The sequence below is a fragment of the Geotrypetes seraphini genome, chromosome 15 (assembly GCF_902459505.1).
Source record: "Geotrypetes seraphini chromosome 15, aGeoSer1.1, whole genome shotgun sequence".
Classification (NCBI taxonomy): domain Eukaryota; kingdom Metazoa; phylum Chordata; class Amphibia; order Gymnophiona; family Dermophiidae; genus Geotrypetes; species Geotrypetes seraphini.
In genome coordinates, this window is record NC_047098.1 from 17,788,106 (window position 1) to 17,815,522 (window position 27,417).

Genomic DNA, 27,417 nt, shown 5'->3' on the forward strand with positions numbered 1-27,417 from the left:
AAACAGCCCCAGCTCTGAGCATCCACAATCTTCACATGCAATAACAGGATATTAAATTAGAGCAGCGTTTGACCTAAGGCAAGTGGAGAAATACCCACAAACTATTTCACGAGGCTGTCCAAAGAGCTTAAGAGCAGAACACAGCAGAAAATATGTGTTTGATAAATGCTACAAACAGCACCACTCTGCAAGCAAAGGATTGGTTTGCAAAAGGTGACCGCACTGGTAAAATGGCCTGGTTGAAAACTGCCTTCCTCGAATGCTGCCGACACCATGTTCAAGTTCCGTTGAACGCTAAAGGAAAAATGAGACAGTCCTTGGGTATGTTTAGATCAAAGGAAGTCAACAGTACACGCACATCTAATGTGCATAGATGCAGAAAATTATATTTCCATCAATGGCAGTCTCTCGAGACTACGTCGGGAACTCCCTACAGCCATTTCCTGATGGCGATCTGCACGGGGCAGGAGCGTAGGAAGATCGCTCCTGCCCCGAAAGCCCTCTAGACCACCAGGTAAGGCCGGGAAGGCGGCAGGGAGGTGGGGATGGGTCAGAGCTGGATAATCGCGGTTTTTCGGCATTCGCGGTCCGGCTATGCCCGTATCCCCCGCAAATGACAAGGGAGAAGTGTAGTTCAATTGTCTATCAATTGTCACCGCCCTCCCACCCTCCAGTATGAGAATCAATTACTCGCCATCGGAAATCATTAACAGAATGACCTCCTTCTAACCAATGCGCTACTTTTGGCGCTTGCAGAGATTGTGTCATCACCCTTCACCGTTTCAGCTTTTATAAATAAAAAAATGAAAGATAAGTTACAGTTTTTTCTACTATTTAAGATTGCAAAAAAAAAAAAAAATAAATAAATAAAAACCCTAAAAAGTTAAAAAAAAATACATATGGATGGTGGAGGCTTCGCTACATTAAGGGCTCCTTTTACTAAGCCGCGTTAGGGCTTTAACTCGCGGAATAGCGCGCACTAGACCTTAACGGCAGCATTGAGCTGGCGCTGGTTCTAGCCACGTAGTGCGGGTTTAGCGGGCGCTAAAATGCTGCGTGCGCTAAAAACGCTAACGCAGCTTAGTAAAAGGAGCCATAAGCCTGAACTCAAATGAAATAATAAGTTCAGGTGTAGCCGCTGAGGTTATTCCTCCACTATTAACATCATTCCGTCTACTGGTGCAATCTTCTATTCTAAGCATGCTGGACTATTGCAACATCATTTATTTGGGAGCTTTCAAAAAAAAAAACCCTCAAAGACTCCGAGTTATTCAAAATTCGGCAGTACGACTGATTTTCGGTTTAAAAAAATGGGAACATATAAGTCCCTATTATCAAAAACTTCATTGGCTGCCCCTGGAAGCAAGAGTTTTGTTTAAATTTTCTTGTCTCTGTTTCAAATCAATCTTTGGTTTGGCCCCTATGTACCTGGTTTCCTACATGCTCACCTGCCCAACAATAAAGGCCTGCCGTTATAAAAGATTCCTGGACAGAACTCTAGCTTTCCAGGCAGGTAAACTGAACTAGAGAATGACACGGTGACAAAATTCATCACCGTCCCCGTCCCCGCGGATAACCGCGGGAAATAATCCCATGTCATTTTCTAGTGTCTATTTCAACCTCAGTCCTTCTACACCAGCATTATTCAAAGCAAAGCTTGAGGATCAGTGGTTGTGGCCATTCATACTCTGATTCTTCCCTCTCTCTTTAAAGAATGACATGAAGATGGTTTCCCGCGGTTATCCGCGGGGACGGGAACGGTGATGAATTTTGTCACCGTGTCAATCTCTATTGGCTGGGTAACACGATCATGCTCTCCTCATCCTATTTTAGTTTTAGAAAATTAGCAAAAACGAAACTGTTTAACCGATTTGTTACCTAAGAATTTTTTGTTCATTATCTCTCCTATTCTGTATATATGTATTCGTTGATTCTACATTGTAACTATGTCACTGATTGTCCAGCTCTTCTTTTTTTTTTTTTTTTTTTTAATTCTTTATTCATTTTTGATATCAAATACAAAGTGCAAACACATGAACATTCACGTAACGTACCATATTGCACTCTATTCCAACAATAAAATATAAAACTGTTTTATCCCCCCTTCCCACCCTAACCCCCACCCCCTCCCACCTGGATATGTATAATGTTCATTCATGAAACAAAGGGAAATAATAGTAATAATAATAATAATGATAGTTCATACTCATATCTTAAAATATTTTGTTAACGGGCCCAAATTTCCTTAAATTTACTATGATGTCCCAACTGTAAAAAATTAATATTTTCAAACTTATAAATCTGGGGGATTCCCACCAGAAACTATAATTTAAGTTATCCCAAGTTTTCCAGTTTTTCATTATCAATTGCATGGCTACTCCTGTCATGATGAGGATCAATTTGTTTTGGTTTGCATTAATTGGTTTTGTCCAGCTCTTCTTATTGTAAACCACCTCAACCTACCATGGCTTTGGCAGTATATAAGAATAAAATTATTATTATATATGTTGGTAATATTTATATAAATTATGACTGTGAAGTAAAATTGATAAGAATATATTAAGATCTATGGAAGAATATTTGATGATAAAAATATACTGTATACATGAAGAAAATTTATTTCCCCTGAAGCAAGGACTGTATATTGATGATTGATCTTCGAATGCTTCAGAAGATTTTTCTAATTAAGTTTGATAGTCTAGGAATATAAGTAGTGATTTTGAAAGTGACAACACACCCATAAAAAATGTACATTTAAATTACCCAGTTGGGGGGCAGAGAAGAAAAATCAAAATAATCAAACTAAGCTGTTGCCAACCATTTGTGGTAGATTTTGACAAAATTACAGCACTAGAGATATGAGAAAAAATAGATTTTAAAAAAGATATTACATTCTCGATTGCTGACAGAATGGTCAATACCCCCTGCAGGGATTGCTGTGGGCTAGCAAAATCAGCAAATGGAAAGGGAGCAAAGAACACATTGACAATTTCAATAGCTCAGGTAATTATATAGACACCGCAAGAAGAAATTGCTTCCCAGCATACAAGTGCTACAAAGCAACAAATTAATTTCAAATCAATAGTTTTTCAGACTGAAAAATAACAAATGATATTTTATTTTTCCTCCTGCTCCTTAAGCATCTGAATAATTTCATTTTAAGGGAGAATTCATCAAAAGGTGCTACCGCATGCTAAATGCTAAAGATTCCCATAGAAATATTACAGGTGTCTTTAGTGTTTAGCGGTGATGGGACAAAAGCACGTGAGACTTCGGCGTGCCGACATTGCAGCGCAGACAATTCGGCGCAAGACCCCAGCGTGCCACAGAAAAAGTTACTTTTAAAGAGCTCTGATGGGGGTAGTGGGGAGAACCCCCCACTTTACTTCATACTCTTCGCGCTGTCATTGGGGGGGGGGGGGGTGCGGGGTGCAAACCCTCACATTATAGAGAAAACAACTTTTTCCTAAAAAAAAAAAAATTGGGAAAAATTTAAGTTTGCTGTATAAAGAAGGGGTCCAACACCCCCCCCCAACGGCAGCGCAAAAAGTATGAAGTAAACTGGGGGGGAGTTCCCCACTCACACCCTGCGTCGGAGTTCTTTAAAAGTAACTTTTTAGGCGGCGCGCTGGAGTCTTGCACCAATTTGTTGGCGCTGAAATGTTGGCGCACTGGAGTCCCGTGCGTGAAATGACTATGAACCATGTTTAGCACACGCAAATGCAGTAGCGCTCTTTGATGACTATCCCCCCCCCACCCCCTCCACCCACCCCAACGTTGCTTTGGACCTAATAGATATGTCTTTAGAATATCTGTTCCTCTCCTAAGATCCCTCTTCAGGTCATAATTCAAATGTCTCTCTAGCGATACCCACCCAGGTTGGTCTCACTATTCCCGCAATCAGCACTGCGCTTGTGTCCGTGAAGTTTGTCTTAGCTTTGCTGTGCGCGCATTACCGTGAGCAAACAGGATGCTAGGAGTTAATTTTAAAAAGGGATGAGCCTAAGGCAGGGGTAGGGAACTCCGGTCCTCGAGAGCCGTATTCCAGTCGGGTTTTCAGGATTTCCCCAATGAATATGCATGAGATCTATTTGCAATGCACTGCTTTCAAAGCATATTCATTGGGGAAATCCTGAAAACCCGACTGGAATACGGCTCTCGAGGACCGGAGTTCCCTACCCCTGGCCTAAGGGCTCCTTTTACTAAGCTGCATTAGCGAGCTTGGCATCCGCTAAAATGCCACGCACTGGAGTTAGTTTTTATGCATAGCATGGGGGATAGCGCACGCTAATCGACAGCGTGTGCTAAAAACGCTAGCGCACCTTGGTAAAAGAGGGGGGGGGGGAAAGAATGTTATAATGCCCCTGTATCGCGATGTCAGAGAGAAGGCTTCCAGATCAGCCGCGGGAGGCACGAAGGAGCTGCTGCCCCTGGCTTTTTTTTTTTTTTAATTCTTTATTCATTTTTAAAACTTTAATTGTGCACAAAAAATGATGCATTTACATAAAATATTATCATTACAGCACACAATATACTTAATAGAATAAAAACAAGACTTATTTTCTCCCACCCACTTCCCATTAACCAACATCTCATAAAAATACTTGTAATCAACCCTTCAATACTTCTTAACAAATGCCAAAACATACCCCTCTCCCCGGTTGTGCATGTTTCCTCAGTTATACAATATTTAGTTAATGGTTCCCAAACTTCCATAAATTTTTTATAATATCCCTTCCATTTTTGAGCAAACACTGCAGCAAGGAGGAGGAGGGAGACGGCAAGAAGGTAAACACCCGCGGCACAGAACGAACAACAAAAAAAAAAAAGTTAAACCAAGTTACGTGGTTGGTTCGGCTGTAGAAAGAGCGAAGTTCTCTTGAATTCAGCTGCCTTCTGGTTACTTAACCATTCTGTCCACATGAAAATCCAGAGTGAGGTGAAATAAACACTGCAGTGAGTCTATTCTATAGTAATGAAAAAGAATTGACTCTGATAATTTGACTTAAAATCAGTGGACCAGCAGTGTTCATTATTAGGCAGGTAGATTATCACATCCACCAATAACTTTTCTGTAAAATCTCATCCAATTTGCTTTTGAATTCATGTGAAGGCAGATTTTAGAAAGAATGTACAAATCCGGGGCCGTCTCAAGTGGCATTCTGAGCCAGCTTGCTTGGTGGTCAGGGCGTCCTCTCTTTCCCCACTGTGGACCAGCATTTCTCCCCTCGGAACAGTTTTTCTTCCTCCTCCTCTTCTTCCCTGAATATGTGGCACTGCTCCCTCACCTTTCTCACTCCCCTGCAGTTCTGTCACGTTTACGTCGGTCGCTAGCAGCAGTAGCAATAAATCGTCCGAGTCGCCATTATATTCTATGGGGAACTTTGCTTTGATATACGAGCGCTTTGGATTACGAGCATGCTTCTGGAACGAATTATGCTCGTAAACCAAGGTACCACTGTAATTCATAGTAGTAGTAATAGTGCGAAGAGTTTCAGTCTTTGGGAAGCAGAGCTGAGATTGTGATGTCATAATGCCTCATTCCGCCAATAAGAGCCAACCTCATCAGTGATGTCACAATGGCTTGATTGTCCAGCAGATTAACCGTTCCCCTTAACTGTATCCATGGCACCCTGTCTGTCTGTCTAGATTGTAAGCTCTTTCGAGCAGGGACTATTTTCTTCTTCTTTGTGACTCTGTGCAGCGCTGCGTATGTCTGGTAGCGCTATAGAAATAATTAACAGTAGCAGTGCTCTCAAATATCTTTTGTAAGTTACAGTGTTACAAACCTGTTACAACTTTATGCTGCTTTACGTCTGGATAGAACCAGTGAGGAGGGGGCACATAAAGCGTAGGATAATGAGTGATATGAGTCCTGAATGATGTCTCTGAGGTTCTTAAGTCTTCTAGTAAAATATTAATACTGGTGTTTGGTGGGTATACGATAGCTGTCTTAAGGAAAATAAATAATAGAGCCTGGTAAAAAAAAAAAAAAAGGAAAGATGTGTCTTACTATTTTTTTTAACAAAAAGAACAATTTCACTTATAGATTTTACACAAGCTATTAATAGAATTCCAAAAGTTATTACGGGTTCTATTTGGAGGGAATGTTCATTTAGAGCAGGGGTGTCAAAGTCCCTCCTCGAGGGCCGTAATCCAATCGGGTTTTCAGGATTTCCCCAATGAATATGTATTGAAAGCAGTGCATGCACATAGATCTCATGCATATTCATTGGGGAAATCCTGAAAACCCGACTGGATTCCGGCCCTCGAGGACCGACTTTGACATCTGTGATTTAGAGTCTTACATAGAGCTTATTTTTCACAAATTCAAGCTTTTCATGCCGGTTTGGTTAATACCCCAATTTGTATTAAGTGTAATAAGGATCCTGGTACTTTAACTCATGCTTTTTGGTCATGCCCTTTAATTAGGTCATTCTGGTCTGCCATCCTGTTATTTTTAGGCTCATTATGGGGTTGTAGATTCATCAAGGGGAGTAATTTTTGGAAAAGCTGCGGCTTGTGGGGTTTTTGGTAAAAAGAAGTGTCTCTTATTTCAAAAGGCGTGTATAATAGGACATAAATGCATTATGCAATTTTGGTTATCAAAAGAAGCTTCTAGTTTTTGGCATTGGAGGAATCAATTTCATCGTCTATTGTTATTTGAGACTTGGGAAGTTAAGCGTTCGGCTAGGAAATTTCGTATGTTTATGGAAATTTGGGATCCGTATATTCAGAATCTTTCAACTAAGGCAAGAAGTTTAATTCTTAATGATTTACATTGAACCTATGATTATTTATCTAAAATTCCAGTTCTTTACTTTTATTATTCTTTATTTTTGTCAACTTTCATTGGGTTTGGGGGGGTTTAGTATGATTCTTTCAATAAAAAAGTTAAAAACTAAATTATGGGGAAGGATAGGGGGGAGAGGTCAATAGGAAAAGGGAAAGGGGGTAGGAATTAGGGGGAGGGTATTGAGAGATGGAATGGGTATTTTGGAAATATATTTTGAAGAAATGAAAGGTATTTGATGGAAATTAATATGATGAATTTTAATTTAATGACTATTTTATTGTATTATAATATTGTATATATATTTACTGATTTCTTCAATAAAAATGTTATAAATTAAGAACAATTGGCAGAACCCTATATTAACCATTCAAAGAACAAATGCTGGCTTTATTTAAATAAGAATTAATGAAAGTGAGACACCGCAGTATGGGCCAAAGTTCAACACTTTGATGCTGTAATGTAACATTTATAGCCCCGGGTAAAAGACTTACAGGCGACCAGCACCAGGTTAAAAACCCCTCAATAAGTCCTGCCCCGTACATCATTCGGTCTCTATAATAATAAATAATGAACACTAAAGGCTCTTTTTACTAAGGTGCACTAGCGGTTTTAGCACGCGAAACAGCGCCTAGCATGTGCGTCATTAACGCCTCCATAGAGCTTGCGTTAGTATTTTTCATTTAACGTGTGGTTTGCCCGCGCTAATCTTCAGCGCACGCTAAAAACACTAGCGCACCTTACTAAAAGGAGCGCTAAGCGTTTTAACGTGGATGTAGCACGCGTCAAATCAACACGTGCGCTAACTGCCAACGCGCCCATAGGATAACATTCACACGTTTAGCGATAATATTTAGAGCGCGCTAAAAAGCATAGCGCACCTCTGTATAAGAGGGGGGGGGGGTTAAAAATAAACGCTCAGCAAAAGGCTTTGAAAGGAGAATAGAGGGCCAAAAAAGAACAACTCAAAAAGCCCCGCCCCCTTGAGTAAATATTTTCAAAAAACGTTTTCAAAAGTGCTTATGTGCTGAAAATATTTTAAAAATATGAAAAATGTCATGATTTGTTCACAAAATTTATGTAAGTCCCATGTCGAGGCCCCCACTTACCTCGGCTTCAGAAAATCACTCAAAACTTACCTATTTAGTGAACATGACCCCTAAGGGCCCCCCAACTTTCATTACTCTTCGCCCCCCTAATTCGCCCCCTGCTCTTATCCTCCTCCACGATAGCTTCTCTATTCCCGACCTCCCCCAATCTCCCCCCTCCTTCATCAAGTTCGGTTAAAATTTGTTATTTAGCTGTTAAATTCGTTGTAAATCTGCTGTCAACGTGGATCCTATGCTAACTGATGTAAACCGCCTAGAACTCGCCGGGTATGGCGGTATATAAGAATAAAATTATTATTATTATCCTAGATTAGCCATGCATGTTTGCCATGCTGTTGTTGGTTTTTTTTTTTTGCCATACTATGTCTCACCATACCATGTTTTGTCATATGTTTTTCCATGCCTTGTTTACTGTGTTTCTGCCATCGTTGTCAAACAATGTTCTACCCTACCATGTTTGCCATCACTGTATAAATACGCTCTATTATGTTATGCAAAAAAACTTGTAACCCGTTCTCAGCTCTTCTGGGAGGAAGGAATATAAAAGCACATAAGTTAAGTAAGAATACTGCTCATCTGGCTGGGAGAGAGGGAAATGAACGCTCTCAAGATTTACCTTGCGCTTGGAGAAGCTGCCCATAAGGGAGCGGCTTTGGCGTTTGCTGCTGGGCTCCTCCCCGGATTCCACATCGTCTTCTGGTTTACTCTGGCCGCAAGCACAACAGAACAAAGTAACTGTTAGACACAGGCAGAACAGGTGACTGGGCTAATTCATGAGCCGTTCTACGCTCACCATCGCGCTGGAATCTATACAATTCACACAGCCACATTTACGAAGCTTTAAACAAGAGAAAAAGCGTATAGAAAAAAAAAAAAAAAAGGTACTGGGCAAATGCCCAAGATCTGCCGAGGGATTTTTTTCTGGAGGACAGTTATTTCTCTTTATTTTTACTAAGGGCTCCTTTTACGAAGCCGCGTTAGCGGCTTTAGCGCGCGCGCGACTTTTAATCCCGCGCTAACCCCTGCGCTGGCCGAAAAACTACCACCTGCTCAAGAGGAGGCGGTAGCGGCTAGCGCGGCCGGCGGTTTAGCACACGTTATTGCGCGCACTAAACCGCTAACGCGCCTTCGTAATAGGAGCCCTAAAGGTATGAGCAACAGAAATTTTCATTTTGCTTGGGGATCTTGCGCTTACTTTACAGTAATTAATAGTTTGCCTCGCCTAAAGCAAATGACACTTCTCCCTCCGTATTCGCTTGGACAGGGGATTAACAGAACCGCAAATGCAGGAAAACCGCGAATAACTTTTTCATAGGCTATTCGCTGGTTTCTGTTAAAAACCATTGTGAATGTGGTGAAACCGCGACTAACACGGCGGGAGACCTGGCCTGTTCCTGAAGGAGAGGCAACACACGGTGAAGAAAGTGCCGGGAATCGGCGATTTTCTCTGTAAACGCTTGGCATCGGCAATTTCTCTACGCAAGCTGATGTCATTTGGGGGGGAGGAGCCAGCAAGCTAAACACCGTGAATAAACGAAACCGCGAATACGGAGGGAGAAGTGTACAATGTTAAAATATCACTACAAAACAGCACATCAAATATGACCTACAACTATTTTACATAGCTTCAACAACAAAAACAAACATTTCCTCCGTTGTCTATGGGCAGTGGAATAAGGCAGCGTCGGGCCGGAGCCACATAATTCTTCTGTGGTTGTTGGAAGGCAGCAAGAAGAATTACATGGCTCCGGCCCGACGCTGCCACGAGCTGCCTCATTCCACTGCCCATCGGCAACAGAGTGGGCCTTGCAAATGGCTGACTCACAGCAGCTGTGCAGATAATAAGGACATAAGAATTGCCGCTGCTGGGTCAGACCGGTGGTCCATCGTGCCCAGCAGTCCGCTCACGCGGCGGCCCTCTGGTCAAACACCAATGACCTGAGACTAGCCCTACCTGCGTTTGATCCGGCTAAGCAGGAACTTGTCTAACTTTGTCTTGAATCCCTGGAAGGTGATTTCCCCTACGACAGACTCCGGAAGAGCATTCCAGTTCTCTACCACTCTCTGGGTGAAGAAGAACTTCCTTACGTTTGTACGGAATCTATCCCCTTTTAACTTTAGAGAGTGCCCTCTCGTTCTCTCCACCTTGGAGAGGGTGAACAACCTGTCTTTATCTACTAAGTCTATTCCCTTCATTATCTTGAATGTTTCGATCATGTCCCTTCTCAGTCTCCTCTTTTCAAGGGAGAAGAGACCCAGTTTCTCTAATCTCTCACTATACGGCAACTTCTCCAGGTCCTTAACCATCTTAGTTGCTCTTCTCTGGACCCTTTCGAATAGTACCGTGTCCTTCTTCATGTACGACGACCAGTACTCCAGGTGGGGGCGCACCTTGGCCCGGTACAGCGGCATGATAACCTTTTCCGATCTCTTCGTGATCCCCTTCTTAATCATTCCTAGCATTCTGTTCGCCCTTTTCACCGCCGCCGCGCATTGTGTGGGCGGCTTTATCGACTTGTCGATCAGAACTCCTAAGTCTCTTTCCTGGGGGGTCTCTCCAAGTACCGCCCCGGACATCCTGTATTCGTGCACCTGAGGGAAAGCACAGCTTGGCTTGGTTGAGTAGCATGGAATGTTGCTACTATTTGGGTTTCTGCCAGGTACTTGTGATCTGGACTGGCCACAGCTGGAAACAGGAGACTTGGCTAGATTGACCACAGGTCGGACCCAGTATGGCCATTCTTATGTTCTTATGATTGCAATGTAATGATACTTGGTAGGGTTACCAGACGTCCAGAAAAACCCGGACATGTCCACTTTTTAGAGGACCGTCTGGGCTCCTGGACGAACTTTCCAAAACCCAGCATTTGTCCGGGTTTTGGAAAGCCCCGACAATCTCCGGCTGCATCTGGAGGGCCTCTCAGCATGCGCCGATGACATCACACACATCCGCGCATGCTCCAGACGCTCCAGACACAGCTGGAGCTCATCGGGGAAGAGAAGAGGCTGTGTGGGGGCAGGGCTGGAGGCGGAATGGGATGGGTTAACATATCCGGGGTTTTGCAGAAGAAAATATGGCAACCCTATTACTTGGTCTCTCCAAAAGACCTTGAGAAGCCAACTTAAGATCTCTGGTTGGATTTTACTGCTGCAATAGCTTGGATAAGTACGTTAATACTGAGTACAGTTAACTTAAAAAGAATATGCAGTTCAATGGTAGCCGATGTAGTTCAGCCAGAAGTGGCATCACATAATCAAAAGATCTTTTTATTTTTTCAATAACCAAGCTGCCGTGTTTTGCATGTAACTGAAGCCTTTTCATCTGGTATTTTGGCAGTATAGCTTACAGTATAGGCTGTTACAATAATTGGCCCTTGAAGTCACGGGTAGCATGGGTTAGCGGCAAGATCTTTTTCCTCCACAAGAGAACAAATCTTATGCCAACAATCTTAAACTAGCAAAAAAATGACTGAAATCACACAAGAGATTTAACAAAATTTAAACCTTTAACCAAATTCCCACATTTCAGTGTGTGTGTGTGTGTTTTATATTATATTTTGTATTTCATTACCTTTTTAATTTGTATCGCAGGCTAAAATCAAAAAGAAAAATGTGTTACAATGTTTCTTTTTCCATTTTGTTTTATGTCATCTCAGCCTGAAAGCCCATTCCTCCTCTTCAGATGTATCTGCCATGTACCTGTCCTTTGCTGGATGGCCACTAGGATGATCTCCGGGCTTAAAGGTCTCCCGTACGAAGAAAGACTAAACAAATTGCAGCTCTACACTCTAGAGGAACGCAGGGAAAGGGGGGACATGATTGAGACATTTAAATACATCACAGGACGCTTCGAGGTGGAAGAAGACATCTTCTTTCCCAAAGGACCCGCGGTCACAAGGGGGCATCTGCTCAAACTCAGAGGAGGGAAATTTAATGGTGACACCAGGAAGTATTTCTTCACAGAAAGGGTAGTAGATCACTGGAACAAGCTTCCAGTGCAGGTGATCAAGGCCACCAGTGTGCTTGACTTTAAGAATAAATGGGACATACACGAGGGATCCCTACGAGGGTAGAGTTAAGGAACTAGGTCATTAGCACTCAGACTTAATGGGGTGGGTCAGAAGAGTGGGCAGACTTGATGGGCTATAGCCCTTTTCTGCCGTCATATTTCTATGTTTCTATGTTTCACTCTTTTTTTTTTTTTTTTAAGGACTCCTTTCTAGGACTAACAATTTTATCTAGGACTAACAATTTTTTAATGACTCCTTTCTAGGACTAACAATTTTATCTAGGACTAACAATTTTTTAATGACTCCTTTCTAGGACTAACAATTTTATCTAGGACTAACAATTTTTTAATGACTCCTTTCTAGGACTAACAATTTTATCTAGGACTAACAATTTTTTAATGACTCCTTTCTAGGACTAACAATTTTATCTAGGACTAACAATTTTTTAATGACTCCTTTCTAGGACTAACAATTTTATCACTGCTTCTGCGATTCCCGTTCGTGAAAAGCACAGATTCTGTCTCTGGAATATATTCGTACAGTGCTGACCTGTGTCTCCAGGGGGTGCTCTCTCAACACAGAAAAAAAACAAACCAACAGCGATGAAGGAAGAATCTACTTGCAGGATCATTTTTACTTTTGAATAAAATAATGCATATTTAATATCTGAGTCATTGAGCCTGCCTGCTCGTTTCAAAATGTTTTCAAATGAGAGTTCAGTAAGCAATCCACATTTTACTACTTGTAGAAAGAAAATTTTTAAAAAAGATATTTGCATTCCATGCTATTGGAAATGCTTCAGTAATATGGAGCTCATCTACTACTGAAAAGCGTACGCAGCACCGTATATTTAACATTCAAGAGACGGTGCCTACTCAGAAGGGCTTACAATCTAATTTGGACAGACAGGACAGGCAAAGGTTAAAAAAAAGTAAATAAATCTGCCCCCTCCCTGTCCACAGCCCCAGGAATTTGAGACACAAACCTTATTCTGAAAATTCTAGCCTCCTGATGGCTGACAACCTTCATTTTGATCCTCATAAACCTCCAGATTGCCCAGTCTGAGGGCAATTCTATAGCACACTGCCTATATTTAGGTGCTCAGCCTATCAAGACAAATAAGACCTTTCCTTTATAGAATCCTAGAGATGGCTGAGGGAGAGATATGATTGAAGTCTACAAAATCCTGAATGGTATAGAACGGGCAGAAAAACAAAATTGGGATGGGACAATGGACCCTCCACTCAGCCCACCAGTGGTTCAAAGGAGCAGACTGCAGTCAAGCCAAACGTCATAAAAAGGTTTCTTCAAATCCAAACCCAACACAGCACTGTGTTTCGGCAAGGTACTACAAATAAGAAGAACCAGAAAGAGAATACTCTCAAAAATACAAACTCAAAACCTATAGAATAAAATACAGTAAAACCTTGGATTGCAAGTAACTTGGTTTGCAAGTGTTTTGCAAGGCAAGCAAAACATTTTATTAAATTTTAACTTGATATACAAGCAATCTCTTGCAATACAAGTGCATACAGTATACACGCGTCGCATCGTCACAACTGAGCCGATGGGTCTTCTCTCTCTGACGCTGCAGGGGTGTAGTGACTGCTCTAAATGGGCAAGGTCTTGCAATACAAATATGTATATATTTAGTATTAAAGTTTTTGGGTTGTGGAATGAATCGTCTGAGTTTCCATTATTTCCTATGGGGAACTTCGCTTTGATACACGAGTGCTTTGGATTGCAAGCATGCTTCTGGAACGAATTATGCTCGCAAACCAAGGTTTTACTGTATATCAAAAATAGAACGGGTACATGTGAATCGATTTTTTACTCCCATTAAAAAATTACAAAGACTAGGGGACACTCAGGTCCTCTTTTACTAAGGTGCACCAACCGATTAGTGCGCGCTAAACACTAATGCATGCATGTTAGTCTATGATGGACTCATTAGCATATGCTAATTTGATTAGCGCGCGCTAGTCGGTTAGCACACCTTAGTAAAAGAGAGGGGTCGGTGAAGTTACAGGAAAATACTTTTAAAGCCAATAAGAGGACATATTTTTTCATTCAAAGAATAGTTAACCTCTGGAACTTGTTGCCAGAGGATGTGGTAACAGCAGTTAGTTTGGTTTAAAAAAAGGTTTGGACAAGTTCCCGTTGGCGATGAAAATATTAAGAAGCGCTTAGAGAATTCAGGTCTCTCTCAGACTTTATTTTATTTGTTTTCTAATTCCCAGGTCTGATTTTCTTAAGACCGCCAGTACCGATCCAGCACTGGGTTTACCCTGTTGTATGCCGAGACTCGAAGTTCTGATTTCTCCGTTGCATGCCCAAAGAAAACCAAGACTAGAAGTCCCAGCATACACTGGGGGAAAACCAGGACTGGATCAGCCCTGTCCTTAGAATCTGGATCCGATCGACAGCCTTAGATTTTATTCCCGGGTATGCACAGACTTGCAGATCTGATTTCACTAGGAAAAGCAGTAACACACACACAGTAGATGACGGCAGATAAAGACCTGAATGATCCATGCAATCTGCCCAAACATACCCTCTCTATAAATGAGTATAAAGGGGGCAAACCCAGGGGTTTGATCAGCTCATTGTGCTAATCCTATCTAGGACCTCATGAAGGCGAAGCAAGCTACACACTCTGTATCCCTAAAATATTTATGTCAGCCCATTCTTTATTGGACAGATAGTTTCCCCAGATTTACTCCGTCTTCAATATATCATTCTGCGTCACATAATTTAATGCCTCAACCTACAATGGGTCTGGCTATAAAAGCGGAAAACACTAGAGAAGAAATGTCCCATTTTAGATTCACTTGAAACACCAGTCATCAATATTGGGGTTCTTTTACTAAGGTGAGCAAGCCATAAAGATTAGCATGCGCTAAATGCTAACGCATCCATAGAATAAAATCTTTAGCGTGCACTAAATCGATTAGCGTGCGCTAACCCCCTCTTTTACTAAGGCGCGCTAATCAAATTAGCGCGCACTAAATGCTAACGTGACCATTATGTTCTATGGTGGCGTTAGCATTTAGCGTGTGCTAAATCAGTTAGTGCGCCTTAGAAAAAGAGGGGGGTATGTGTGTTAAGGAGCAGATTGTTATTACGCCATCACATAACATAGCACAGCCTACTGTGAGCTCAGGGAAAGGAACTGAACTCACCGACACGGTCTCCGACTGCAAACTGAAAGCCCAGACTCTGCCATCCTCCTCCTCTCAGCCGCCGAAAGAGAACTCTGCCCTCACGGAAGCTGCAGAGACTAGGCACCCCTAAGCTGTGATGTCTGCATTCAGGCTTGGTTAAAGGCCGGGACCAGTAACTCATTCATTTCTCTGGGCTTGAGCTTCAAACACTCTGGCCATCCCGACATGAGACTATGGGCTCCCTTTTACTAAGCTGCGATAGCATTTTTAGTGGTTGTGGCCATTCATACTCTGATTCTTATGTGAGCCAAGGATAATGAAGCCATTGTGACATCACTGATGTGATTGGCTCTTAGGCACTGGTGGAATGAAGCATTATGACATCACAATATCTGCTCTGGATACCAGAGACTGTCATTCTGTAGTGTCTGTTTCAACCTCAGTCCTTCTACACCAGCATTCTTCAAAGCAAAGCTTGCGGGTCAGTGGTTGTGGCCATTCATACTCTGATTCTTCCCTCTCTCCTTAAAGAATGACATGAAGATGGTTTCCCGCGGTTACCCGCGGGGACGGGGACGGTGATGAATTTTGTCACCGTGTCATTCTCTACTTCCTACCATCCACACCTATCCTCTATAGCAGGGGTGTCAAAGTCCCTCCTCGAGGGCCGGAATCCAGTCGGGTTTTCTGGATTTCCCCAATGAATATGCATTGAAAGCAGTGCATGCAAATAGATCTCATGCAGATTCATTGGGGAAATCCTGAAAACCCGACTGGATTCCGGCCCTCGAGGACCGACTTTGACACCTGTGCTCTATAGGATCATGGTTTCCCTCCGTGCAGTATATCTGGGGCATCTACTGCAAGGATCTTGAGCAAAAAAAAAAGATGCCCAGAACCTTCCTGGTAAGCAAATTCCTAATAATCCAATTTCGAGGCTTTGATTGGTTTGGACAGTGTCATATGTAAGGAGACAGCATGGGCCATAGCAGTATTATACACACCATGCATCCTCCAGAAAGATAATCCCATCACACTTAAAAAGGCATATTATTTAGCTTCATTACACTTTGAAACCTACAGCTGGGCCACACACCAAGCCACCCCTCCCATCTGTCACCTATCATTAAGATTTTGTGCTAAATCTTACTATATCCTACCTTAAACACAAATGCCTTGTGGGAATTTTAAGTACAGAAGCCACATGTGTAGCAGAAAAATATTTCTCCACATACACAAAGAAATATACATCTATATAAAATATCTATATTGGAGAATTTAAATGGCAAATCATAATTTCACAACAAGCCAGAGGCTGATATCCTTTAATAAAAGTGTTTTTGTGGGATGAAATTGCTTTAAAGCCTGCAAAAATTTTGTCCTTAGAACTGAAATGGAATTGCTTCTGGCAAACAGAATAATTTTATCTCACTGTACTCTGTTCTGTGACTCTCACAGATTTCAACTGGTTCAATGCATTCCATTGACGATTGAAATATTATAGAGAAAGATTCACAGTTTTTAACATAAAATTCACAGACCTGCTAAATGTTTAAAGTGTATTTATTATTTATTTGGTTCTTTGGGTTTCAGGTCAGCCTGACCCCATAAGTAAACCAAACTCCCAGCCAGTGCTATATCTAAGATACGCTATAATGGGGGTGGGGTGGGGGAGTATGCTCAGTATATCAGTGACGCGGCAGAGGGAAGGTCCCAGCGGGGAAGGGCACGAAGCAGCCCATTAAGAGCACTGCTGCCGCTGCTGTTTTGGGAGGTCTCGGAGCAGAGGTATGTCAGACTTACGGTGGGAGGGTCGGTGGGGTTCTGCTGCACAGGGGGATGGGAGGAAGGGACAGAAAGATGAGGCACAAGGGGATGGATGAGAGGGAAGGAAAGATGCTGCATATGTGGGGGGGGGGGGAGAAAGGAAAGAGTAAGAATTGGGGTGGAGGAGAGGATGAGAGAGATGATGCATTCCCCCAAAATAAGTCCTAATGTGTTTTTTGAACACAAAATTAATATAAGACACTGTCTTATTTTCGGGGAAACACGGTATTCCCATAATCTGAAAGTTCACCCTTATTTCTGCCTTAAAACCTGGCTGTTCAGATAGAATTTTGGCCCGATATTATCCATATAAGTGCCAAAAATCCATGGACAGGCAAATTATATTTTCACTACATATAACTTATTTTGAATACTGGATCCACTAGTTTCTCTTCCTGTTTACCCTAGTGGGGAAAAAGTGATTTTTCCCCATCTTAATTTAACAGCACTTCTGGCTATATTTGAAAGAAAGGCTGCAGAAAAGTGATATTAATCCTTTATTATTGGACAGTAAAGGTCTCCCACGCTTCAGTGCTCCCTGAACAGCCAGTAGAACGTGCTGAATGGTTCCAGCACATCTGGAACGATTATAAATATTTATCATGATTAAGGGAAAATGTCAAAGAGTGCTGTTAAAAGCTGCAAGCTAAATGACTGTGGAGATATAGGGTTGTAAAAAGCCTCATTAGAACGGAAGATGAGCCACAATCATCAAAAGCCAAGAATTTGCATAGAGAAAAAGATGTTACTGATAATGTAATTATGTCACTTCTTTCAAAGGTAAGGATTAATTTATGCATGTCGGCTTTTTACTAGGGTATACAGCAAAGCCATATTAGTTCAACTTAAATATTGTTGGAATCTAAAAAATCCTGAGTGAAGTAGAATGGGTGCAAGTGGATCGATTTTTCACTTAGTCAAAAATGACAAAGACTAGGGCATTAGAATGACACGGGACAAAATTCATCACAGTTCCCATCTCGGCGGGAAACCATCTTCATGTCATTCTTTAAGGAGAGAGGGAAGAATCAGAGTATGAATGGCCACAACCACTGACCCGCAAGCTTTGCTTTGAAGAATGCCAGTGTAGAAGGACTGAGGTTGAAACAGACACTACAGAATGATAGTCTCTGGTATCCAGAGCAGATATTGTGATGTCATAATGCCTCATTCCACCAGTGCCTAAGAGCCAATCACATCAGTGATGTCACAATGGCTTCATTATCCTTGGCTCACATAAGAATCAGAGTATGAATGGCCACAACCACTGACCCGCAAGCTTTGCTTTGAAGAATGCTGGTGTAGAAGAATTGAGGTTGAAATAGACACTAGAAAATGACATGGGATTATTTCCCGTGGTTATCCGCGGGGACGGGAACGGTGATGAATTTTGTCACCGTGTCATTCTCTAACTAGGGGGACACTCGATGAAGTTACAGGGAAATACTTTTAAAACCAATAGGAGGAATTTTTTTTTCATTCAGAGAATAGTTAAGCTCTGGAACGTGTTGCCAGAGGTTGTGGTAAGAGCTCATAGCGTAGCTGGTTTTAAGAAAGGTTTGGACAAGTTCCTGGAGGAAAAGTCTATAGTCTGTTATTGAGACAGACATGGGGGAAGCCACTGCTTGCCCTGGATTGGCAGCATGGAATATTGCTACTCCTTGGGTTTTGGACAGGTACTAGGCCACCGTGAGGACGAACTAGTGGGCTAGAAGGACCACTGGTCTGACCCAGTAAGGCTATTCTTATGTTCTTAGAGCTTATGAATTTCCTGGGAATAGAACAGAACTTCAGTAGCTGTATCGGAGAGAACGGCACTTGTTTTGTGGGGGCTGGCAATAGATTCTTTGGATGAACCTAAGAAGAATCCAAAAGATGTTGTGGACTACAAGCATTCATGACCATGTTAGTCCCTTGTTCAGTTGTTATCTCTATCTGACTTTGAATGCTCAGGTAGGTCACCACCACTAACATAACATAGTAACATAGTAGATGATGGCAGATAAAGACCCGAATGGTCCATCCAGTCTGCCCAACCTGATTCAATTTAAATTTTTTTTTTTTTTTCTTCTTAGCTATTTCTGGGCGAGAATCCAAAGCTTTACCCGGTACTATGCTTGGGTTCCAACTGCCGAAATCTCTGTTAAGACTTACTCCAGCCCATCTACACCCTCCCAGCCATTGAAGCCCTCCCCTGCCCATCCTCCACCAAACGGCCATACACAGACCGTGCAAGTCTGCCCAGTTGGCAGGTTGTCTGAAATTCTCCACAACCATGCAGGTCTAATGGAAATTGGCAAGTTGCATTAATGAATGCTTCCCAGGTGGATAAGCAAGAAATGGAAAATACAGCCACAGGGAAATGGCTTCAGTTTTGCTGTCAGAGAGAGATTTCTGCAACTGGAAAGGCCCGTATTTACCGTAATATGAGACGTACAGTGTGTGTCGGGGGTGGGGGGGTCATAAAATAAGCGGAGAAAACAGGCTTTCGGTTCATTCAGCAGTAAATTCTGTAAGGTATTTAAATCAGTGCAAGTCTCTTCAATCTGTTTTTTGCTTAAATAGCACAGTGCTCCGACCCTGATGAACTGGGTGGAACATGGATTCATGTCGGGAGAGGCGTTGTTGAAATTCAGAAGTTACAAATTTCAATCAAGAGTGAAATGAGATTAATTTATATGAAGCACCTAGAACGTTATTAACATAACATAGTAGATGACGGCAGATAAAGACCCGAATGGTCCATCCAGTCTGCCCAACCTGATTCAATTTAAATTTTTTTTATTTTTTTTCTTCTTAGCTATTTCTGGGCAAGAATCCAAAGCTTTACCAGGTACTGTGCTTGGGTTCCAACTGCCGAAATCTCTGTTAAGACTTACTCCAGCCCATCTCCACCCTCCCAGCCATTGAAGCCCTCCCCTGCCCATCCTCCACCAAACGGCCATACACAGACACAGACAGTGCAAGTCTGCCCAGTAACTGGCCTTAGTTCAATATTTAATCTTATTTTCTGATTCTAAATCTTCTGTGTTCATCCCACGCTTCTTTGAACTCAGTCACAGTTTTACTCTCCACCACCTCTCTCGGAAGTGCATTCCAGGCATCCACTACCCTCTCCGTAAAGGGTAGTGGATGCCTGGATGAATGAAAGCATCAGAGCCCACAAGGAAAGTCCAGACACCACAGGCAGGTGCAGCCCCCAAACAAACTATCGCATGTGAATGCTATGGGTAATTTTCGCTTCTCTTACCATAGACCTGTCTCCTGTGGACCCAGCTGTGGAACTGCACTTCTGTAAATGGAGCATAAAAACGTTAAATATTGGTTAAGCGGCACAGTCCATTGGAATGTTCCAAGATTGTGAGAAAACAAAGACGCTTCTTGATATCAATAATAATCACTAATTGATATCAGTAACAGAAGAAAAGAATTTTAAGAGGTAGGTTTTGCGGTATAAAAACTTATGCATGATGCAATGCCATCGCATGGAACAGTGGGTCTGCATGCACTATAGCTGTGGTTCTTAAGCCTGTCCCGAGGGACCCACAGCCAGTCAGGTTTTTCAAGATATCCTTAATAAATATACACGAGGCAGATCTAAATATAATAGAGGCATGCAAATCTGCCTCATGCAAATTCACCAGAGATATCTTGAAAATCTGCCTGGCTGGGGGTCCCCCAGGACAGGTTTAAGAGCCACTGTACTACAGTATGAGACATTGCAACCTAAAAACAAAATAAAACAGAATACCAGTTGGAACGTTTACACTCACCCCAGATTCTATATATTGTGTGCATGCAATTTGAGTTAATGAGCCGAAGGCTAGCAATAATTGGGCACTAAGAACCAGTTTTTGTAGTTAATTAGCTCCAATTAGGATTTGCATAAGGATCTTGTTAAATGCCATGCTATAAAAATGAGTGCACAAATCTTTTAGTAGCAACTGGAAAAGGGGCGTGGCCATGGGGGGGGGCATGGTTTGTCATGCGTACAATATTATTGAATTTTTTTTGTTGGGGGAGGAATCAGTGCTAACTTTAAAGGTGAGGATTCACATCAGCGCCCAACTGTGTCCTGGAGGACCACCAGCCAGTCAGGTTTCCAGGACAGCACTAATGAATATGCGTTGGGGTAGATTGCATGCCTATCGCCTCCATTATATACAAATCTCTCTCATGCATATTCATTAGGGATAACCTGAAAATCCGACTGACTGGTGATCCTCCTGGACAGGGCTGGGAACCATTGGTTTAAATCCTCGTGCTCACAGTTGAGTGCGGATCATGACGCTACTTACTATTCTACGACGACGCTCAACTTGGTGTGCCATTTACAGAATAGCATTCAGCATGCATTTTTTTTCAGCATCCAAATTTGGGTGCCACGTGTTAAGTCTTGTCCTACGTGTTTCCTCTTTTTTTCCTGATCTTCCCCTTCCTCTATCTCAGGGGTCTCAAAGTCCCTCCTTGAGGGCCGCAATCCAGTTGGGTTTTCAGGATTTCCCCAATGAATATGCATGAGATCTATGTGCATGCACTGCTTTCAATGCATATTCATTGGAGAAACCCTGAAAACCCGACTGGATTGCGGCCCTCAAGGAGGGACTTTGAGATCCCTGCTCTATCTCCTTCGCCATTTTCCATCTACCAAAACTTACCAAACTTCAGGGTCAATCTGGTGCTTTAATGGTAGTGGTTGATGTTACAACAGGCTCTAAGGATAGATAGGGGCCATTAGAGCATATTTCACTGCCAAGTGCACCTTCTGTAAAGGAAGGTGCCTTCTGCTACTATTGCAACTGAACCCCTAGGGGAGGGGCCTTAGGTGCCTGAGCCAATCGGAGCCTTAGACTTCTCCTAGTGCATCCAAGATGCACCGGGAGGGGAGGCGCCCCTTCAAGGTAGGAGGGAGCGGGCATCCCTTCTGCCTGATTATCAACAAGGGTCAAGTTAAGGAACTAGGTCACTAGCACTCAATGGGGTGGGTCAATAGAGTGGGCAGACTTAATGGGCTGTGGCTCTTTTCTGCCGTCGTCTTTCTATGTTTCTATGTTTCTAAAAATCTTGGATGCACTAGGAGAAGTCTAAGGCTCCAATTGGCTCAGGCACCTAAGGCCCCTCCCTTAGGGGTTCAGTGGCAATAGTAGCAGAAGGCACCTTCCTTTACAGAAGATGCACTTGACAGTGAAACATGCTCTAATGGCCCATATCCATCCTTAGAGCCTGTTGTAGGTAAGGAGAGGTGGTGTCAGGGGTTGAGGGATCTTGAGCTGGGGGGAGGGGTCTGATCTAACCCCCCCTCCAGCCCACTAGACCACCAGTATTTTGTGGAGGGTTTGAGGAGATCGGAAGGTGGGGTCACTTGGTATCTGTGGTGTCAGAAGGGAAGACACATGCGCAGCAAGGGGTCAGAAAGGAGGAGAGGTGCTGGCGCCCCTACCACGACGGCGCCCGGGGTGAACCATCCCCCCGCTCCCCCTTATTACGCCACTGAACAGGACAGAGGGAGTCCAAATCACATGAAACTAAGCCAAGTGAAAAAAAAGCACAGCGGGTCCCCAAGGATGGGTTGGAATCTACAGTTTATTAAATGACCCAACATGGGCCGTGTTTCGGCAACATACTTGTGCCAGGGGTCATCAATGTAAGTTTCACATGCTCTTGCAAAGATCAGCAAGTGTTGCCAACACAAACAGTTAAAACAAACTGGCTAATCGGTAGAGCTAAAAAGAGCTGCCCAAACCGTCTAACTGACCGTTCATCTATCTTACTGAGCAGCAAAGTTAGACAGTTTTGGCAGCTTTTTTTTTTTTTTTTAGCTGCATAGATTAGCCACATTATTTTAACTGTTGTTTATGTTGGTAACAATTACTGATCTTTGAAGGATCAAAGGACTTACACATTGACAACCCCTGATGCAAGCGCTTTTCCAAAAATAGCCCACATCAGGTCCTTTAATAAACGGGAACACCTACATGTGGAAGGACCACTTATAACTTTGAATATTCTGTAAGTTACGCGCATAAGCAGGAAGTCGGCCTATATTTTGCCCACGTTCTATCCCTTTGTACGCGCTCCTTGCAAATGTACTTTAAATAAATATTTGCAGAATAATGCTAAGGTGGCATGTATGTATGCAAATGTGGAGATACATGCATGTATATGTTAGCATCTAAACATTTATGTGGATAATCCACGTGTAAATATTAGGGCTAGGTTACAGATTTGCTTCTTAAATGCCTCCAGCAGAGCAGAAGCCTTTTATAATTTGAGTCATTCCATGTCAAGTAGTCCAGAACTCCCCACTTGACCATCTCAGAAATTGACGACATTTTTTAGGGGATACGTTGGGACCTCTAATGAAAATATTCAAAGTTTTGGGACATGATCTCAACCAGGTCCAGAGTAGAGTTAGGGGTCCCTTTATTTTTGTTATCTGTGGAAGATATCAAGTGTGTACCGTCCTTGAAATTGGACCAGTTAACATGGAATTACTCATTTCTTTTCTGATACATACTAGAAGAAAGAATCTCCCCTCCCTCCTAGCTCTGCAAACCAAGAGGAAGGCCTAAGAGAAGGGACTCTCAGCAGGACGTACCTTTTTGAAATCCCGTTTGTGGCGAAGTTTTCCAGAAGGTGGAAGTGTGCTGACTGTGAAATTGTTGGGATCCTCACGGTCGCGGATTTTGGATTCCTTCATCAAAGTGTCCAATTTCTTCTTGGCGATGTTTTCCACCTGTTTCCTGTTCATGGAGGCCTGTCAATTTTGAAACAGGTTTATCAAATGGAAAATAAACAAAGACTTAATAGGCTGAATATGTGTGCTTGGGCTAAAAATGTCAGGGGGGTTTTTTCCCCCCCGAAAAATTGGCTTCCCCCAATTTTCAATATTTTGGTTCATTTCACACATTTTTCATAAAAGATTTTAATGTGTGTGAGAACACACAGATGCATATTTATTGTACAAGTACATGCATTAAATCAATTTTGTATACTCAGTGAGGGCATTTCTTAGGAGTTCTCAGCCAGCTATGTTTGTAACTGTGCAATTTTCCATTGTGTGAATGACCCTCTTTCCTATCAGAATTTTTAGCATTCTCTATTTTTTATATATACTGTATATTTGAAATTGCAAATCCGCTTTGACCTTCTTTTTTCATAAAAGCGGTATATGAAGACTTGGCATAAACAATTCTACAAATGAGTGCTCTATATAGCACTGGGTGCCCACCTCCCATTACAGAAAACTAGTGTAACCCAATATTGGCTAGGGATTCAGGACCCAACACAGGCCGTGTTTCGACAAAAAATCTTCTTCAGGGGTCCTATCTATTGCAAATGCAAGCAGTGTCTCACTTCTGGCTCACCACATATTAGCTTTCCCACGTATTCACCATTACAGGGACCCCTGACGAAAACTTTTTGTCAAAGTCCTGCATCCCTAGCGGACTAGGTCCTTTAAGGCTTTTATGTGGATTACTTTACTTTTATGCGGATGATTTTATTTTCTGTGGATGATTTTAGTGTACCTTTGGAACTTTGACATTTTCAAATAAAGTCCATTAAAGAACATCGTCATTCCACAGAGTTTCTTTTTGGTTTCTTCTGGATTTTCTTCTCTGTGGATTTTTTGGGGTTGTTTTTTTTTTGGTTTTTCCATGGAACACATCCAACGGTATTTTGTAAGCTGTGCACATCACTTGGCACCACAGCCCTGATCTGCCCATGTATATACCCCCTTGCAATTACCCACTATTTTTACATGCTACTATATAAAAGAACAAATCTTAATGATAGCCCACACTGATAACTACCCCCCCCCCCCATTCCCATGCATTTTCCCATAGGCACATTGATAACTTCCTCTCTTAGTGAAAAGAGTTTCCATATTTGGTAGCCAGAGCTGATATTGTGATGTCATAATGCCTCATTCCACCAATGCCTAAGACTCAGTCTCATCAGTGATGTCACAATGGCTTGACTATCCTATACTTGGCTAACTGTAATTATATGCATTTTTATTTTATTTTCTATATTTCTATTCTGCATTATCTGAACAAGGCTTGTGCAGATGAGGACAGAGCTTGTAGGGATGGGGCAGAACTTGTGGAGATGGGACAGGGATGGGAACAAATTTGCCCCTGTGTCATTCTCTAATTGAAATAGTCCAATACTGACATTATGAGCGAGTGGATGAGAATATGTAGGGCATCCTTTGCAAAACAAGGAGCATACAGATTATATCACACTGGAAATGTGGGGCTGGAAATTCACCTTTCAAACTTTCTCTTCCTTTTTTCAGCTCTCTGAAAAAAACATCCTCATCTCCCAAAACTACCCCCTATAACTGTCCCACAACTCTCTTACCATCAAGCACATTTTCTCATTGTCATAAACCGCACCCCACAATTGCCCCACCATCCCAAAAACTGTCTCCTGCAAGTGCTCCACCAACCTGTAAACTTCTCCTATCCTCAAACCATCCCCTGCAACTCTTCTACTGCCCCGAAAACTTCCTCATCCCCACAAAATTATCCCCCCTGCAACTGTTCCACACACACACAATTCTTCCACCATCACCTAAACTGCCCAGTCTGGATCTCTTCCAACAAGAAACAACTGCTTCCAATTTGTACTCTAATTCTGCTACAGGCCGAAAAGTACCAAAGGCAGGGCTGAGGAAGCTTGCAAAGTACGATGGACTGAAACTCCCCAGGCAAACACTTTCTTAAATAGGAGATGGATGGAAAATGTCAGAAAGACATTAAGAGGGAAAAGATCAGAAAAGAGAAGAGGTTGAGTGAGTTTCTCTCCAATGGAGTGCGGATCATCAAAAGTAGTCCCGTGACAAATGATAATTCATCTATCAAAATGATAATCCATCCATCAAAAGTAGTCCCGTGTCAAATGGTAATTCCTTCTACAGGAATCACTAACCAGGACACTGTTTGCAGTCAACACATCAGCACAAGTGCAATCATGATGTAGCCATTCATTCACGATGCAGAAGCATATGGTGATGCTTAGGTTAAATGTCTAGTCTTGAAACTTTGCAGCACAGCATGAGATCTATTGTAGGGATATATCTCTTAAAGCACTGAGTAAAATATAGAAATTCATGTAATGCTTTAGAAAAATTCAGTAACGGAAAATGTGTAGGCAAACCAGCAATTCTTCTAGTAATAGGCAAATGCTAGAATGAGCTTATCCCTATTATTTATGAGACTACAGACCTCAAGTGCTCAAGGTTAATTGCTGTTAGAACTAGTCTTAGCAAATAACCTATATGCGGCCTTTCACTGGTCCGAAATGTCTCTTTTTAATTTTCATTGTTTATGTGAAAACTTAACCTATAAATTAATCGCCACTATGGGTGCATTTAAAATAGCTTGTATAGTTTTCTTTGATCTCAATTTTTACTCCTGATGGAGACCCATGATATATTCTACATGACACTTAGCTCGGGTTTTACTTTCTACCCAGCTGTCAAAATGAAGTGCGACGGAAGATCTCCGTTTCGCTCTGTAGTTGTATAAAGAGCTCCTTCAGGAAATGAGTATTATAAGGTTTCGAGTGTGTTAATGTTGCCAAGGCATGTTCTAGCCCAGGGCTGCCCAAGTCCGGTCCGCAAAATCTACTGGCAGGCCAGGTTTAATGGATATCCGCAATGAATATGCATGAGAGAGATTTGCCTGCACTGCCTTCTTGCTATGCAAATCTCTCTCATGCATGTTCATTGTGGATATCCAGAAAACCTGGCCTGCCAGTAGATCTCAAGGGCCGGACTTGGGCAGCCCTGTTCTAGCCGTTAGTGGAAGCCTTCTGAAACGCAAAGTCACTTACTGATCAGATCTTATGTATTTTTTGATAGCCTATTAGCTATGCATTCTCCAAATAAATTAATAAATACTAGTTGATCACCATCACCTTCTCCTGCTCTCTTGGGACACAACAGAATGATTCAGAGCTCCAAAGGCTGTAGATTTTTCCCCCATTCTTTGTCTATGCTAGCCATTTAACAGATGGTTTGTTTTTACACCTTTGAAAGGACTGAGCTCCTTTTAATGCCAATGCAATCATTAATGCATCCATTTCAAGAAAAACCCAGCATATCCTGTCACCAAAATATCTTCCGAAGTAGCATTAATCTTTCAGATGACCATTTGGCTTATAGTCATGAAGGCTCACTCAGCCGTTCTCTCTACTTAAGTGTATCATCTAATCAAGGATGAGTAAAAATATATTTGAGCAAATTCCACATTTAACGATCCTTCAGTATGTGCTTTAAAGTCCTGAACCAAACAGTCCAAACTGTTAATAAGTTAGATGCTATCGACTCATGCTTGAGTCCTACCAACTTGATGAATTACAGAATAGATCTAAAAAAGAGATTGGTTTTGTGTTAGTCCGGGACCATAACATAACATCGTACTTATAAACCGCAAAACTGTAAGTTCAATGTGATGAACAAAAGATGAAAAATAACATAACCTAAGGATGATTTAAATTAGTTC

At 42.1% G+C, this 27,417-nt stretch overlaps 1 protein-coding gene across 7 annotated transcripts in view; it reads right to left on the bottom strand.

The window, feature by feature from the left end:
• Window positions 1–27,417, bottom strand: part of PLCH2 (phospholipase C eta 2) — a 599,022-nt gene that overhangs the window by 75,656 nt on the left and 495,949 nt on the right. For 6 of the 7 annotated variants that reach the window (XM_033921954.1, XM_033921956.1, XM_033921957.1 and 3 more), the window contains 4 exons: window positions 23,502–23,660; window positions 20,154–20,195; window positions 11,474–11,494; window positions 8,519–8,608 (listed from right to left, as the gene is read on the bottom strand). In XM_033921954.1, the coding sequence (XP_033777845.1) occupies window positions 8,519–8,608; window positions 11,474–11,494; window positions 20,154–20,195; window positions 23,502–23,660 (312 nt within the window). The remainder of the gene's footprint in view (window positions 1–8,518; window positions 8,609–11,473; window positions 11,495–20,153; window positions 20,196–23,501; window positions 23,661–27,417) is intronic. The other variant, XM_033921959.1, reaches the window with a different exon arrangement.